The sequence below is a fragment of the Mobula birostris genome, chromosome 25 (genome assembly GCF_030028105.1).
Source record: "Mobula birostris isolate sMobBir1 chromosome 25, sMobBir1.hap1, whole genome shotgun sequence".
In the NCBI taxonomy this organism is placed as follows: Eukaryota; Metazoa; Chordata; class Chondrichthyes; order Myliobatiformes; family Myliobatidae; genus Mobula; species Mobula birostris.
The window spans coordinates 14851048-14869354 of NC_092394.1; the positions used below are offsets into that span (position 1 = coordinate 14851048).

At 42.1% G+C, this 18307-nt stretch overlaps 1 protein-coding gene across 3 annotated transcripts in view; it reads right to left on the reverse strand.

The window, feature by feature from the left end:
* cluha (clustered mitochondria (cluA/CLU1) homolog a) overlaps window positions 1-18307 on the reverse strand; it is a 97849-nt gene that overhangs the window by 5581 nt on the left and 73961 nt on the right. For all 3 annotated transcript variants that reach the window (XM_072242920.1, XM_072242921.1, XM_072242919.1), the window contains exons 21-24: window positions 15495-15620; window positions 12866-12987; window positions 12632-12725; window positions 6282-6416 (exon numbers count right to left, since the gene is read on the reverse strand). In XM_072242920.1, coding sequence (XP_072099021.1) covers window positions 6282-6416; window positions 12632-12725; window positions 12866-12987; window positions 15495-15620 — 477 coding nt within the window. The remainder of the gene's footprint in view (window positions 1-6281; window positions 6417-12631; window positions 12726-12865; window positions 12988-15494; window positions 15621-18307) is intronic.

Sequence of the window (18307 nt, forward strand, 5' to 3'; positions counted from 1 at the left end):
TTGAACCCCGCTTGGAAAACCTGGTCCATCTTGAAATGTTTGGGAATGGGCTAGTGAGGATTGAAACTCTCCCTACAAGCAAAACGATAGCCCAGGCTGTAACTGTGACTACACCAAGTTGCGGAGAGCCCCTGCATCCAAAAGCAGGTTGGTTTCTGTCAGATTTCTACAGATGTATGGTGGAGAGCATTCTGCCTGGTCTGGAGGTTTCGATGAGCTGCATCAAAAGAGGCTACAAAGGGTGTAAACTCAGCCAGTTATCACAGACACAACACACATCCACCAGAGGACATCCACAGGAGGCACAGCCTCAAATAGGCAGCATCCATCACATGGACCCCAACCATCCGGGACCTGCCTGCTTCTTATTACTGACATCAGGGAGAAGGTACAGAGCCTGCAGATGCACACTCAATATTTTAGGAACAGCTTCTACCCCTATGCCATCAGATTTTGTTGCACAAAACGACAATTTTCACAACGTATACAAGAGGACATAATTTTAAGATGATTGGAGTAAAGTATGGGAGGAGGTGGTAATGTAAGAGGTTTTTTTTTTAAAAAACCACGGAGTGGTGGGAGTGTGGAACCAACTGCCAGGGGTGGTGTTAACAGGCAGATACATTAAGAGACTCACAGCCAGGCACATGGATGAATAAGATGAAGGGCCATGTGAGTGCAAGAGGACTGTGTTGTACTGTTCTGTATTCTCCATGCCAGTGATGATAAATCAAGTCTGATCCAGCCACAACTACAACTGCAGCTTTGTGTCAGGCTCCCAGCAGCACTTCTGGAAAGATGTGGTGACTTTGGAGAGGTTGCTGAAGGGATTCATCAGAACGACGGAAGGAGAGGGGAGGGGATTCTGGTTATACGATTAGATTGGAGGAAATAGGCCAGTTCCCTTCAGCGCAGAGGAGGCTGCAAGAGGAACCAAACAGAGGAATTTAAAACCACAGGAGGAGGAACGGGTGAAGAACTCGCAGACACAGGATGAAGGTGAGGCACAGATTGAGTGGACAGCCAGCATGTTTTCCCAAAGGCAGAAGTCACTAATGCAAGAGGGCATAATTTTAATATGACTGGAGGGAAGTATATGGGATATGTCAGAAGTAATTTATTTTACAGAGAATGGTGGGACATTTAAGAGGTTTACAGTACTGTGCAAAAGTCTTAGGCACACATACAGGGTACCTAAGACTTTGCAGAGTATTGTAATTTTATGTTTTGTACTGTACTGCTGCCGCAGTAAAAAAACAAAATTCATGACACGTGAGAGATGATAAACCTGATTCTGATATGGGTCTCTATTGTGGACTGAGGGTGGGAAGGGGGCAGGGAAAGGGGAGGGAGGGAAGGAGGCAGGGAGAAGCGCTAGAAAGACATTTGGCAATGATCAATTGTTTGGAATCAAATGGCCTTGCCTGGCGTCTCAGGGCTGGGTGTATCTGCACCTGTGCCAACCCCTACTCCTGGCACTCCTTCTCTGCCACCTGTCCCACACCCTTACCGCAGTGCTCCGCCCTCTGTACAAATACCATACTGTGCAAAAGTCTTAGGCACCCTTGCAGATAGGGACATGGACAATAGAAAATAGAGCTAAGTGAGAGGGAAGGGTTAAATTGATTTTAGAGTAGGTTAACAGCTTAACACAACATTTTGGGTCGAGGGGCCTGTACAGTTCTGTATTCTAAAAGGCACTGAAAGGAATTCGGCCCCCTCCACCCCACTGAGAAAACACAGCAAGTGGTTGGGTCATGGAATACACTGCTGGAGCTGATAGTGGAGGCAAATTCAATTGTAGTGTTCAAAAGGCAGCTCGGACTATCCGAGAAGAGTATTAGCAGGCTTTGGGGAGAGGAGCTACCCGAACATTCATGGCCTTAGTAGGCCAAAGTGGCCTTGAGAGCTGTAATCATTCCGAGAGTCAATCCACAACCTCGACATACAACTTTAATTTGCTGAAGTAGCTGCACACAGAAGGGAACAAATTGAATTAGGCTGCTCAGAGCAGGTACACAATCTATTAGATACAGAAATCATTCCTATCAGAGAGGCAAGAGCGACCAATAGCCTTTGCAATATGGGAGCAGGAGACAAATGTCTGCCAGTCACACCTGGGTCTCCCTAGCTGATGAACCTTGTACCTTTCTCCCTCTGGCTTCTGCTCAAAGCACAGGGAAACCATTCTGTTGTTATGGCAACCTCAAGCTCCACAGTAAAAGTGATACTATTGACTGGGGCGTGGGGGGGGGTGGGGGGAAGAAGAGAGATACAAGGGAAAATGACTGGTTAATACTAAAACCACACTGTTGTTGAATTATCTCACTGTGAATCCTGGTCATTGATATATCCAAGGACAATTAACCCAAGATCACAGAATTGAATAAGCAAAAGATTCAAATGAAGAGAGCACTTTTGGCAGATCTTTGCTCAAAAAATTCTTGCCCAATGATGAAAACAGCAGGACAGAGACCTGCTTTAAATAAGGATCAGTAAACAAACCCAGTTCATACAATCACAAGAGGAATAACTGAGCCAGACAACGCATGAAAACATTTGCCAGTGAGCTGCCACAGTATCTGATTTCTGCCACCATCACAAACACTCGTCTGTTCCTCAGGCTGTAGAGATGTTTTAATGCTGGCTCAAATGTCCTTAAGGAAAGCAGTAATCCTATCAAGGGAATTAAATGTCAAGCTCCATGTGTTAGCTTGTGACCCGGGTGTACCACAGAGCTCCAACATGATCTGTTCCAGGCAGCTGCTAGCTGGGGTACACTAAAAAGTTCCTAATAAATAATAGCTCTAATAAAAATCAACAATAATCTGTACCTGAAACATTACGGGACCTCAGAAAATGGAAGGTATTATTTTTTTTGGACTATCAGGGATCTTTGTAATAGGGTTACAGATGTTTGGGGGGGATGGGGAGGGGGTGTAGTCTGTAAACACCAGGATATGCCCAGAGAGGAGGCACAGGAGCCTGAGGCCACACACTTTAGGAACAACTTCTTCCCCTCCACATTCATATTTCTGAATAGACCAGGAACCCATGACTATTATCTCACTAGTTTTCCTCTTTATGTTCTTATTTAATTTTAACACACATACAGTATGTGCATGTGGGTATATGTATAAATAATTTCCTATTATTTACAGTATATTTTATGTATTGCACTATATTGCTGCCACAAAACTACAAATTTCACAAGGTATGTTAGTGATAGTAAACCTGATTCTGATGGTGAGGTCAACTCCTCCATCAAAAACACCTCCACTACAAGCTAGGCTTCATATTTATCTGCAAGAGAATGCAAGGCAGGGGGCTGTAAATTCTCACAACCTCTCCCCAGACAGATCTGCTGACAAGCACATTAACCTGGTTGGAGATGTTAAACTGCTTAGTGTGCTGTGTGACTACAGGCTGAATTGGCTGATCACAGCACAGCGTAGGCAGAGACACCAGAACTGACACGCGCACACACACACACACACACACACACACACACACACACACCCCCCTACAGGCTGAATGGGGGAGGAGGTAAAATCATGGAGATGAAAAGGGGAGAAATAAAACAACTAACCAGTGCAAAACCCTGCCACAATGTGAACACATACATCAGACAAGGACAGATTCAAAAATCAGCCATGTTGCTCCCCACAGTCAAATCCCATTCAAACTGCTCAGCCCAGATACACTCCTGGTTCCCAGAATTCATGGAAACGTTTTCTAGGAGTCAAAAAACATTCAGAAAAGCAACTTCTGTTTTGAAAGAAGTTCTATAGCATTTTTACAGAAATGTCACCTTTTCCAGTAAAAATTTCTGTCATTTGGTAAAGTAAAGGGAACATAAAAAATTTATGTCTTAAAACGTCAACTGTACCTCTTCCTAGAGATGCTGCCTGGCCTGCTGCGTTCACCAGCAACTTTTATGTGTTGCTATGTCTTAATTGTGTAATCTTACGTTTTACACAAGAAGATTATTTTGATTTGTGATCTTTAGTCCAGGATTAGAAGCAGAGGCCTCTTCCCCTGCATTTAATCTCATTGTACATGCAGCAAGAAACCATCTGCTGGGAGAAACTCAGCTGGTTAAGCAGCATCTGTGGGGTGTGGCGGGAGAAGGGACTGTCCTCCTCGTCAACAATTCCTCCCTGCAGATTCTACTCAACCTGAGTCCCACCAGCAGATTGCTCGTTGCTTCAGGTGCCAGCATGTGCAGTCTCTTATGTCTCCTTGTACGGGTTGGGAGAGTGGGCCTTCAGAACTGACCCAAAAGCTCGAGTAGCAGCCAGAAGCTTCTGCTCCTCGTCCAAACACCACTCTCTCTGCCTGAGCCAGAACATTAAAATTAGGTCTCTCTAACGGAGAATTAACTACGGATGTTAGTAATGACACAGTCTCTGTAAAGCTGCATAATCCAGATAGGATTAACTACTTGACATCAATATTAGGAAGGGCTTCAAATAATAGTAGTAGTTTTCCTGAAGTTGGTGCCAATTAACCTATGGTACAAAGCCAGGAAATGTGGATTTTCAATTACCTCAAATCAGTACAGAATGGCTAGTGTTTTTGATGTCACACTCCAACCAGACTGGAAACATTTTGGTGTCAATCTCAGGGTTTGCTGACTCTTGGTGACAAATGGAGCTGGTCATTTCTTAGAGGACTAAGATTTACAGAGCAAGTGGAAAAAGCTGTTCACCCTCAGAAACAAGAGGACAAGGGACTTGGGTGTGTGCAATTATTTAGCTGTGAAAGGAGGAAACTTCCCCCCTGGGGATGCTGTAAATAAAAATAATTTTATCTTTAAAAATAATTTTTAAGCTAACAATGTCTTATTAGGCCAGAATGGGATGTAGAATGGGGCAGTTCAACAGTTTCCATTTGGAAAATAAATTCATTCTGAAAAAACACACACACACACACACACACACACACACTCTCTCTCCCCCGTACACACACGTTTTGCAACTGACATCAAGGAAGTAGAATTTATTGTGTTCAGTTCTGATCATCTCATTATAAGGATGCGGAAGCTTTAGAGAGGGTGCAGGGGAGGTTTACCAGGATGCTGCCTGAATTAGACAGCATGTTTTATGAGGATAGATGGTGCGAGCTAGGGCTTTTTCTTTGAAGGAAAAGCGGTGATTTGATAGAGGTGTACAAAATGATATAGTGGACAGACAGATTCTCTTACCTAGGACGGAAATGGCTAATACAAGATAACAATTTTAAGGTGACTGATGGAAACTAGGGGATGTCAGAGGTATTTTTAAATAAATAGAGACTGGTGAGGTGCATGGAACACCCTGCAAGGGGTGGTGGCAGAGGCAGATACATTAGGGAGATTCAAGAGACTCTTGGGCACATGGATAATAGAAAAATGGAGGGCTACGTCAGAGGGAAAGGTTAGATCGATCTTAGAGCAAGCTAGAAGGTTGGCATAGCACCATGGCTCAATGGACCTCTACTGTGCTATACAATTTAGTTAATTATACATCTGTTCTATGTTCTGAGATGCCTTTGTGAGCAGTACAAAGCTTCCAACAGTCTAGGAGTGGATAGGATGCCAAACTGCAACTACACCAGTCACACTTCCGGGATGGATAAGCAGTGACGGACCAAATGCTCACCCTTACATATGATGAGGGGATCTAGTTGACATTGTGTATTATTCCCTTTTGATAATCCACTTCAACAAATTTCACGTCATGTGTCAATGATAATGAATCTAAGCAACAGATACAAAGTGACAGAGGGACTCCACAGGTCAGGCAGTATCGATGGAGGGAAATAAATAGTTAATGTTTTAGCCAAAATTCTTCATCAAGACATCCCTCCATAGATGCTGCCTGACCTGCTGAGTGGTCCTCCAGCATTTTCTGCTTGTTGCACAAGATTTCCAGCATCTGCAGAATCTCTTGATAATAAATCTCATTCTGATGCTCAGAAATCTGATATTGATCAGAAAGCCATGGCCAAGATGCGCAGGGTATTGGACAAAGTACAACAAATTAAATAAGATACTAGTTTCCACATTGAAAGGACACCAGTAAATCAGGGGCTCCCAACCTGGGAATACTTGCATAATGGTATTGGTCCGTGGCATTAAAAAGTTTGGAAACCCCTGGACTAAACTGTATCTGATGATACTGGTCAACACATGCATAATATATAGTTAACTGCTTTATCATTTAGAGAATCGCTGATCTAGCAGTTCATAGCAAGAAAAGCTCTCATCAGGTCTGCTTTCTGGATGACACCAGACTTACCTTGAGTGGAAGAATACTGGCATTTGATCCGTTCTTGTAAATCTCGTTCATGGTACGCTGCAGGGCTACAGCTTGCTGCGTGAGGTATTTTAAATACTCCGAGCTTTCTTTGGTTTTTTCATGATTCTCACCCAGCTGGGAAGAGAGAGGTAGGAAAAGGAATCAGTGAGGAATTTGACCTGTTGAACTGCTGTTAACATTTTAGTCATTACCGCTTGTGAGAATTAGTGTAGACATGACAGTATATTGTGTGTAAATTAGTGAACCACTATCCAGAGGCCTGGATTTTCAGAAGAGGTTCACAAAAATAATCCCAGTATTGAAAGGGTCAACATACGAGAAGCATTTGATGGCTAGGGGCCTGTACTCAGTGGAGTTTAGAAGAATGACTAGCGTTGAAACCTATTGAATATTGAAAGGCCTGGATAAAGTGGATGTCAGAATCAGATTTATCATCATCAGCATGTGATGTGAAATTTGATGTGGAGAGCATGTTTCTTATGGGGTGGGGGGGGGGGGAAGAAATTTAGGTACAGTCTCAAAATACAAGGACACCCCCTTAGAACAGAGATGAGAAATTTCTTTAGCTAGAGGAATTTAAACTGAAGCAACTAAATAAATTGGAATTAGAAGTTTCAGTAGCAATCCACTAGACAAGCTGAAGAATGGTCTCAGCCCAAAACGTTGACCCTTTATTCCCCTCCATAGATGCTGTCTGACTTGCTGAGTTCCTTCAGGATCTTGTGCATCTCAGCCATGAGATGACTAGTTTGTCATTAGGAAATGTGCCATCCTTACCTGACGAAGGGACAAGGGACTATAGGAACTCCAGTCCCACTAAAGTGGTTCAATCTTAGCTGCCCTCTGAACAGCAAAGAGGCAGTTCAGAAGGCAGCTAAAAAACAGATGATAAATACTAGTTTGTCAGTGATGTCCACTTCCTGTGGATCAGAGGGTGCAACACCATAGAGAAGTCTTATTGTAAGCATCCAGATAACCAACTCGAATCAGTGCCGGGCATTAAACTGGTGGGGAAATCATACAGATTTATGGCAGAGTTGGCCACTTGGCCCTTTGTGTCCATGTCAACCACAAATAAATGCAACTTGGGCTGATACAAATGAGTTTATCATATTTAAACAAAACACTCACAGGGAAGATTTTGTAAATTGATGCTTTTGTGGAGTGACTTGGGAAAATAGTTACAGATCAATGCAAATATTCAAAATCCTGCACAAGAAAAAAAAACATGACTTGGTAATAAGCCAGGTTCTCTTGCCCAATTCAAATTGAAGAATTAGCCAAGGTGATGAGCTGCTGGTGAAAATAATTGCATCTCACGGTTTCCACATCACCTTGCTTATGTATGTGATAATTACACAGAACCCTTAAGCATCAGGCGAGCCAGGGAAAAAAAATCCCATTTATTTGAAAGAGATACCCCATGTGGAATGCAGATCACCCAAATTACCCGTGTGTTTCTCTCTTCCAAACGCATTTCACAATGCATTGAATTTTTTTTAAATTAAATGACACTTCGAGCAGATGTTGTAGATATTATGAATGTCTCAATTTCTTTTCTCTCTTGAAGTCAGTCACTTGTGCAATACCCACTAGTGGAGACTCTTCTCTTTAAGAGCCTCAAAACTTTTAACCTACATGTCAAATTTCTGTCGACGTAAACTGCTTTCTGGATCCCCAACAGGAGATGCCAGGTGACTTGTTGCTGCCGACCTTAGGAACCTTACTTTCTCCATTGGCTATGATTATCCAAGCTCAGTGGAAATATTCAGTAACCTTCTGTCCAACTTCAAGATAAAGGCAACAGGTTATCCTATGACATCCTGTTTAACCCAGGTCACATATCCCTGATCCTACCATGGGACATTTTACTGCTACCTTGGATGTACCATATGAATAAAACTGCTATTGAGATGGAGAAGGAAAACTCTGATCTCAAACCTCCGCTGCCTTGCAGCCATACTCACTCATGGGGAAGGCTTCGGGAGTAAACCCCGAGGGAAAAATCCAGAGTTAGAGTCCCTGAGGCAGCCCTACATCGAGTTCAACGTTGACTGGCAACTCCTGCAACGCTGCTGGTGCCGAACTGTATCAATCTCTGCCGTTCCTTTGGGTTCATCAGATGCGTGGAGAGGGGGAGCTTGCTACATAGGCAGTTTGCTCTCTATATTGTACTGTCCTAGTTTGTGTACCTAGACAGTTAGGAAGCAACATCTATGATGACCTTGACCTACAGAGGCCTCATACTGTTGTTGAGATACACAGACTGGATCTTCCTAGATGTGCTGTATTACTGGGTGTTAACCCATGAAGCTACTGAAGGAAACCCTAATGTGATCCTTTGGCAGTCTTGCTTCACAACTGCTCTACTCAGCTGGCCAGAGCACGAGACAGAGAACAGTCAAGGCATTATACTGCATAGAAACAGGCCCTTTGGTTCAGTTAGACTATTCTAACCATGATGCCCCATCCAAGCTAGTCCCATTCACCAGTATTTGGTCCACAGCCTTTAAAACATTTCCAATCTGTGCATCTATCTAACTCACCCTCAGAAGCTGCCCATTGTACTTGCCCCAAGCCACCTCCTCTGGCAGCCCACTCCACAAACACACCACACTCAGTGCAAAATAAATCGCCCCTCTAGTTCCCACCAAATTCCTCCCCTCGCACCCCATACCCTCTACATGCTCCAGTGTTTCTCAGTACAGTGCAATAATTAAAATTAAGCCAGAATCCAGGTCCGTTTTCTAAAAAGACCAGGAATTTTATGTATTGAGATACAGCGAGGAATGGGCCCTTTCAGCCAAGCCACTCTAATCCTAATCACGGGACAATCTCACTAGTGAGACCAACCAGTCATTACTCGAGGCATCACACCGCTTACTGAGACACTGTTAACCCATCTGTGAAAGGCTCTTCAGCTGAAAAGGCAGACTGGCAGCTCTACAACAAGGAAGCCAATTTTTAATTTGGCAGTGCTAACACAAGTCACGAGGAGGAGTGGCAATAATTATTATGATGTGATTGGCTTGTTTGCAGAGAAACAGTGCTTTTGAAATTGTGCCCATGTTCAGAAGCACTGCCAGGAATAGAAAACACTCCTCCATTAATGCCAATAGTCTCACCACCACAGTTCACTGCAGTTTGAATGTGAAGGCTGCAGCACTGTGTGGGAGTGTTGTAGTGAGGGAAAATGGCTGTTATATCATTATACCCTGTGCAAAATGTTAACACTTTGCCACTTAGATTGTAGATCAGGCGTGTTTTGTTTGTATCAGAAATTAAAAGAGGCGGATAAAAGCACATTAAGTATTTACAGGATAATTAATTTTAAAAGGATTGCACACACTTTCAAATTCTTGTCTCTTCTGAGAGCTGACAGCAAACTTGAAACATTATTATTAATACATTTCTGTTGGAGCTTTGTTATACACAGGTAGATACCTAGTACACAATACAGAACCCTACCATTTTGCACAATTCACAATATTTCAGGCCTTCAAAATAATTGGGCATGCACTTCCACGTTGCAGGTTAATTTGGATTTGGTATGCAAGTACACTCAGTGGCCACTTCTGTAGGAAGACCTGATCTTAACAATTATCAAATTAGCCAATCATGCAGCAGCAAATCAGTGCATAAAAGCATGCTGACATGGTCAAGAGATTCAGATGTTGTTCAGACCAAACATCGGAATGGGGAAGAAATGTGATCTAAGTGACCTTAGCTGTGAAAAGATTGTTGGTGCCACACAGGCCGGTTTCAGCATCTCAGAAAATGTTGATCTGACATCTTCACGCACAACAATCTCTAGAGATTACAGAGATTGGTTGAAAAAACAAAAAGAACATCCACTGAGCTGTAATTTTGTGTGTGAAAATGCCTTGTCAATGAGAGAGGTCAGAGGAGAATAGTCAGACTGGTTCAAGCTGACAGGAAGACAACAGTATCCTAAACAACCATGTTACAACAGTAGTGTGCAAAAAACACATCTCTGAACGCACAACACGTCAAACCTTGAAGTGGATGACTACTACAGCAGCAGCAAACCATGAACACACATGCAGTGACCACTTTATTAGCTACAGGAGTTACCTAATAGAGTAGCCACAGTGTATATTTGAACATAATGAGTCCATGAGCACGTGAAATGTGAACAGACAGTCAGTTAATCCCATCACACTCTTCACACTGATTTTGTACCATTTCTCTCGATCTTCACCTCTGTTCTTTGTTCTCTGGTTTGCATTCTATTTTGTTCTGTTTGTAACCACGTCAATTTCACCCCCCCCCCCCCCCCCAAGTGCTCACTTAAAATAGCATTAATGCAGGAGAGGCGTGTATGTGGATCTGAAAAATGCTGGATGCTGATTAAACAAACACTGATCAGGCAAGTCTGCATCACAGGGAGATTCAAAATCCATCTATCTGACTCTCCACTCTGGCTGAACTTAAACCCTGAAGAGAAAAGACTAGAATGTAAATCAGTTCCTACAAAATAATGCCTTGAAAATAACAATAAATTTGGTCTTCCTCTAAATGGCTCTAGTGAGTGTTGAAACCTTTGTCTAGGAATGAGGATTTTAAATTTGGTTAACAGCTGGCTTAAATGCTGTCAACCACAAAAATAGCATTTTATTGTATAATCTACCTCATTCATAGGAACAAATTGAGGCAATTATTTTCCGAAGTAATACATCCAATAAGAGCACTGAAGCATGTTTAAACACATGCAAACTCTTTAAAATAAACAGCCACAATGTATAGTAATCCCTAACAATGGTAGTTCAATGTGTTACAGCGATCTACCGTAATTCTAACCAAAATTATTTTGACCCAAAACAATTCCCTTCCCCCGCACCTAGATTGCTTGTTGGTCCAAACTCCAGTCTCTCTGATGTCTCAAAGTTATTTTAATTCCAATCTATGACAGGACCAGTGCTAATTAAACTGACAGGCTGGGTAGGCTACTTCAGAGTAAAGTACACATAGCAGAAACCCTTCTTAAAAGGCTTGGGTGATTTTACGATAAAATGCAGATATTGTGGTCCTCGTTACCAAATATGTTGCTGGTTTTTAAAATTTTCTTTGACTTTTAGAGAATTTTTCCCAATTTCTCCAGCTGTAGTGGTGGGATTTTAAACTCTAATCATTTGTCTAAGACTCTAGTTTTCTAGTCCAGGCATGTTAACATTGAGGCAACGAAACAGCTTTCTGCACAGTCAGTCCTCAGACATAATAAAAGATGCCTTATCTTGAGGCACCACCCTGACTGTGTGACACTGATAATGTCATCCCAACCAAAAGCAGGGGAAAAAAAACAATGTACGTGTCTGACATTATTTAACTGAATAAACCACAGCCACCTTTACTGGTCCACTCAGCCAAACCAGCTGCATGCACATTATAAACACGTTGATGTACCTATTCAGTGTCCCATCACCTATCTAAGAGGCAGCCTCCTGTACCTAATAAAGTGGCCACCGAGCGTGTTCGTGGTCTTCCACTGCTCTAGACAATCCACTTCAAGGTTCAATGTGTTGTGCGCTCACAGGTGCTCTTCTGCACACCACTGTTGTAACAAATGGCTATACGAGTTACTGTCACCTTCCTGTCAGCTTGAACCAGTTCGGCAATCCTCCTCTGACCCCTCTTATTAACGAGGCGCATTCACCCACAGAACCGCCATTCACTGAATGTTGTTTCCTCGCACCATTCTCTGTAAACTCGGGACGCTGTTGTGCATGGAAGTCCCAGATCAGCAGTTTCTGATTTACACACACCATTCTGTTTGGCATCAACAATCACTGCATGGTCAAAGACACTTAGGTAGTATTTCTTCCCCATACTGATGTTTGGTCTGAACAATTGAACCTCTTGACCATGTCTGCATGCTTTTATGCATTGAGTTGGTGCCACATGATTAGATATTTGCATTAATGATGTGTACCTAATAGAGTGGCCACTGAGTGTATAGGAGATGGGAAAGCAGCAGAAACCAAAGAGAAGCCGATTCACTGAAAAACTGCGTACAAATCAGCTGATCATGGGATCACTAGCAGGGAAAAGGGACAAGACTGCAACATTAAGGCAAGCCCGGGGGAAATTTATTGACTATGTGAAAGGGAAACCCAAAAAGGTAGAGAAATTAATTTAAAAACAAATAGAAAACCCTGTGGATCTAACACATTCTAGTGGTAATAATACAGATATTCCTTCAGTTTGAGTGCACTGCAAACATAGACTGCAGATGGCATAATTAACACCAAGCCAGACAGTGACAAGGTGCAAATGAGATGTGTAGATCACACTGAAACTGCAAGACTGACCTGGTTTTTGTAGATGGTATAACCATCTTTCTCGTGCTGTAGCGCTGATCGAAACTCTGCTTTGCTCTCAAAAACACGTGCTACCAGATGGTGGCTACGAGCAGTGGGGGAGGGAAAAAGAGGGGAAAGAAAACAAAACAATTTCATTCTTAGATTATTCTTAAAATAGTTTTCACAATTATGAAAGGAAAAGGATTCAATTTTTAAAGCAGAAGATAACTAATGATTTATTACCTCAAGGCAACTTTGAGAGATTTTGTTCCGTGATATTTTCCATTGATAGCCAGCGCACTCTCCAGGAACCTTAGGGCAAGGTCATATTCCATAACACCATGTAACACAAGACCAATATTACTCTGCAACAGAAACAAAAGTAAACATATATATCAAATGCATTTGTAAATTAGAGTAGGATTAAGTGTTTGTTGCACAAGTCTGTGGCATTATTTCTCTGAGTGGAAATATTATAAGGTCTGCCTTAATTTGGTCTTTAGTGCATCACTCAGTTGAATGGGCTTGTAAAATCCAGGCCCCGACTATTCCCAGGTGGATGCAAACGATACTATGCTGCTGTGGGTGGGAGCGAGGAACACACTTTGCCATTGTTTCCTTGCTTATTGTGTTCTGTTTCCTGGGCATGCTACGTTGGTGTCAGAATACGTGGTGATGCTTGTGCGCTGCTCCCAGCACATCCTTGGGTTCTATTGGTTGCTAATGCAAATGTTGTATTTAACTGTATGTTTTGGAATAAATCTGAATCTGCTATCCTGGCCAATATTTATAACTCAGCTTCACAAAATTAATACTGGGATGTCCCAGAACAAAAGCATTATTGCCAAAAAAACAAAGAGGGTGCAAAACTTAACAAAGAGCCTCAGGAAGATATCTGCCTGACAATGAATAGTTTGAAATAGGGAACTGCTGAGCTCAGAGCCACAGCAGGCAGAAATCATAGCCACCATTGTAGGAGGGATTAAAAATCAGATGGACAGAACAAGGAGTGAACTATTTTGCAGGTCGGGGATAAGATCATTGAAGGACTTAAAAATAATTTTAAAGAGATGATTAAATATCAGTTATTTTTTGTGGTATACAGCTATCACCTGTGGCTCCAAATTGAAAGTAAATTTATTTTCGAAGTACATATATATCACCGTATACAACCCTGAGATACGTTTCCTTGCAGGCATACACAGCAAGTCCAAGAAAAACAACAGAGCCAATGAAAGACTGAACCCAGCAGGACAGATAAACAAATGTGCAAATGGAAAATAATGATAATAAATAAGCAATAAATATTGAGAACATGTGATGGAGTCCTTGAAAGTGAGCCCATACATTGTGGAGACAGTTCAGTGATGGGGTGAATGAAGTTATCTCCTCTGGTTCAAGAGCCTGATGGTTCAGTGGTAATAACTGTCCCTGAACCTGGTAGTGTGGGTCCTGAGGCTCCTGAATCTTTTCCCTGATGGCAGTAGCGAGAAGAGAGCATGGCCTGGGTGGTAGGGGTCCTTGATTATTTAAGGACGATTTCCCATGACAGTGCCGTGTAGATATGCTCAATGGCGGGGAGGGCTTTACCTGTGATGGAATGGACTGTATCCAGTACTTTGTGAGATTTTCCATTCAAGGGCATTGATTCCATACCAAGCAGTGATGTAACCAGTCAGTATACTTTTTGCATGGGACAGCAGCTACACCACAGTACACTGCTTCGACAGGCGGGCTAAATCACATGAGGGTAGCTGGAGGGCCTCATACCCTGGTGAGATCGGGACATGCCTGTCCCAGCATGTGAAGAAAGCCCCAGTGGACTGGGTGGATGAGATCTACAGTGAGATCCGATGTCCAGAAAGGCAGTTCTGCTTACCTCTGTGGAGAGCGAAGGGCATGACAGGCCGCAGATGTTATGATCATCCACAGCAACCAAGGAAGACCCTATTATGATGATGACAAATACCACTGGACCTGGACTCCCAATGGCTCTTCCACTTTAAAAACTTTCCTGCACGTTTCCTGTCATCGGCAGATATGATAGACACTGTTTTTTGAGCAGAGTTCAATACTCAGATGGGTAAACAAGACAAGGGTCAAATGAGCCTTTTTTTTTTTAAATGGAGCACCCAGAGGGCTGCAAGGCACCTGTTAGGATAGTTAAGTGGACAGATAACAATGGTATGTTAGGATTTCATAGATATGAACCGAGACGGGTACAGACATGAGGACCAGTTAGGTTTATCATTCAAGTGGATGCGTTATCATACACCATTTTGTAAATGGGTGATATTGAACTCCATGTCAAGCACAACATTTGGGGTTACAAATGGTCCCCCTCAGCCAGGGCTGGGATTGGTAGCCTGCACGATGTGGCATCAAAGACATCATCATTTCAGGACTTTCCCGTATTTAGCTGTGTGCAAATTATGCTCCGCAGTATTGGAGATTAGATAAAACTGCAGATCGTGCAGAGCAATCATGCTTAAGGGTTGATCAGCAGACAACTTCAGAGTTAATGCGAAGAAAACTGGAAGAGGTTACTGCTGGCAAAATAATTGCCCAAATTCTGAGAAGAAAGAAAAATCCAAAAGGAAGGTCAGAAGTTTGCAAGGGGAAAGATACGACTTAGACTTAGTAAGGATGAGAAACAAAGTAGTAAGCCTGCAATCAATACTTAGCAAAATGCCGCAGAACTTTTGAAACTATAGACAGATCTTCTGATCTACCTGGAACCCTATAATCAATACCTAGAACATGAGTGATTCCAAAAACAATAAAGCTCTATTTCAAGGCTTGCTCGTCTTTATTCCCTCTTCAGTGACACATCAGCAGCTGGGCTGGAATTGTCTAACATGCAGATACTCACGTCCAGCAGAGCCATTTCCGGGTGATCCTCACCATACACCAGGATCAGGAGGTAGCGAGATCGATACAGTAATTTTAAGGCGGTTGACAACTGGCCATTAGCAAAGCAGTACAAGGCAAGGTGCATCTGTAAAACAAAAGAAACAAAACCGGTTTGACAAAATGCAACCTGAGGATATTTTGAGCCATTTTTAAGCAGCAGTGATAGAATATTTTAAAACAAAAACCCCTCAATGATGCCCTTCCATTTGCAGTCTCTTTTTGGGATTGGCTTGCATTATCCTGTCACTATGGTCAGTGGGCAGAAAGAGGTGAGTGCTGAATGTCATAATATGGCATTTGGACCACTGTGTTAACAGTGATGTCTACTCTTATCGATGCCAGTGTCAACTCGAGGTTAAATGCTCTCCTCTTGCTCCTAAGGCACCTTGGAAGTTAGGCAATGGCATCCTTCCAGATAGCAGTCAACTTTGGCAAAGAGACAGCCCAAAGATCACAACAGATCAATATGCTGGGGCGTGATGTACATGTACAAACCATTTTTTCTTGCATTAGTCAAAGTAATTAAACCAAACAGGTCAGAAACTCTCCTACTGCTTTACACCAGGGAAGTGCAGCTAACAACTTGAGCATTCTAACCATAAATGAGGAATAAATGAGGAAACTGTATTACACAAATGGAAGAGTTCACTGAATCACTGAACAGAAAAATTAATGGGAACTGTTCCTGCAGCGGTCTGCAGAGTGGAAATCACAGGCAGGAGAACAGACATTGTAGGAGGATGCGAGGGCAAGAGTGATTGAATTCAGCGCTTAAACATAAATAATTATCACTTGGTTGAGGTAGTAGAGGATGAGCGTGGAGTTAATTATCTTTAGACTAGAAGAAATTCTGTGAGATAAAACAGCTAGTTGCATTTTTGAAATGTAAAATTAAAGTAAAGACAGATATTTGAAAAATTTACTCAGTGGCCAGTTTATTAGGTATACTTATACACCTGCTTATTAATACAAATATCCAATCAGCCAATCATGTGGCAGCAACTCAATGCATAAAAGCATGCAGACATAGTCAAGAGGTTCAGTTATTGTTCAGACCAAACATCAGAATGGGAAAGAAATTTGGTCCAAGTGACTTTGACTGTGGAATGATTGTTGGTGCCAGAAGAGGTGGTTTGAGCAATTCAGAAACAGCTGATCTGGGGTTTTCACACTCAACAGTCTCTAGAGTTTACAGAGAATGGTGCAAACAAACAAAATAAACATTCAGTGAGTGGCAGTTCTGTAAAATAAAACACTTTGAGGTCAGAAGTGAATAGCCAGACTGGTTCAAGCTGACAGGAAGGCAACATTAACTCAAATAGCCACACGTTACAACAGTGACATGCAGAGAGGATCCCTGAACATACAATACGTCAAACCTTGAAGTGGATGGACTACAGCAACAGCAGACTATGAATGTACACTCAGTGGCCACTTTCTAAGGTACAGGAGATAGCTAATAAACTGGCCACTGAAAGTATACCCTTAAGACATCTATCTTGAGATTGTGGAGTAGGTGTCCGTGCATGGCTATTGTATTCTATAATGATAGCTGATCCCCAGAGAAATGTTGTTAAACATTGTTGGAATTATTTTCAATAATTGAATGGGCAATGCACCATGCTAAAAGTATTTAGCCCTGAGCTTTCATCCAAATCCAACTGACGTGGAAGAATGAATTCAGATGGCAATCTTTTTATTTTTGCATATGAGGAAACAGAGTTTACACACTTTAACTTGCTGAGCAGAGCAGCACGCTTTTCAATTTGTAGTGAATTTAAATTCTTACTAACCAGTACACTACAAATGGAAAATACTTAAATGCCTATAATTCCACTTAAATGATTGTTACTTCAGCCACTTATTGCTCAAAAGTAATTATAAAATATAATATTTTTATATTTCAAAATACAAACTAAAATATAGTTTGATAACTCATTATTTTATTTTGGGGGTGTGTCTGTGTGTGACCCCCGATACTTTGGGGAAAAATTATGATACAGCCCATCTTGAGACAGGCTGCACTATCAGTGATAAATCCCCTTTGTTCTGCTTTGCTGTCTGCTTTTCACTTCCTAACCTGTAAAATACCTGTACATTATGCATGCAAATAAAGCAGGCTCGATGATGGTATTTAAAATGATCAATCCACGACTCAGTTAACACAAGATGAACAAAGAATGGAGAATATAATTTTTAGATATACTACCATTCACCACTCAAGCCTTGGTAAAATAGACACTACTATAATCTCCATGCCAATAAATTTCATACTTAACTGCAACATTCACATTTTATCCCATATCCGTACTTTGACTTCTAACTTAGACACAGAACAGCCCTCAATGTTGTGCTGGACCAATTAAATTAGTGATCAAATAGCCATCTAAGTGCCTACACAATGTCCATATCCCTCCATTTCCCTTATCTAAAGGTCTCTGAAAGGTCCCTGTATCTGACGCTACCACTGCCCCAGAGAGTGCACTTCAGGCACCTACCCGTGTAAAATACCTGGCCTCCACATTTCCTTTGAAATTACCCCCTCTCACCCTTAAACGCATGGCATCTAGTATTAGACATTTCAACCTCAGGAAAAATACTGTCCATCTACTCTGTCTATGCTTTTCCTAACTTATAAATCTCTATCAGATCTCCCCTCAGCCTGCACCACTCCAGTGAAAACAACTCTTTGTCCAACTTCTCATTATAGCACATGCCCTCTAATCCAGGCAGCATCCCGATGAAGCTCTTCTGCACTCCCTCCAAAGCCTC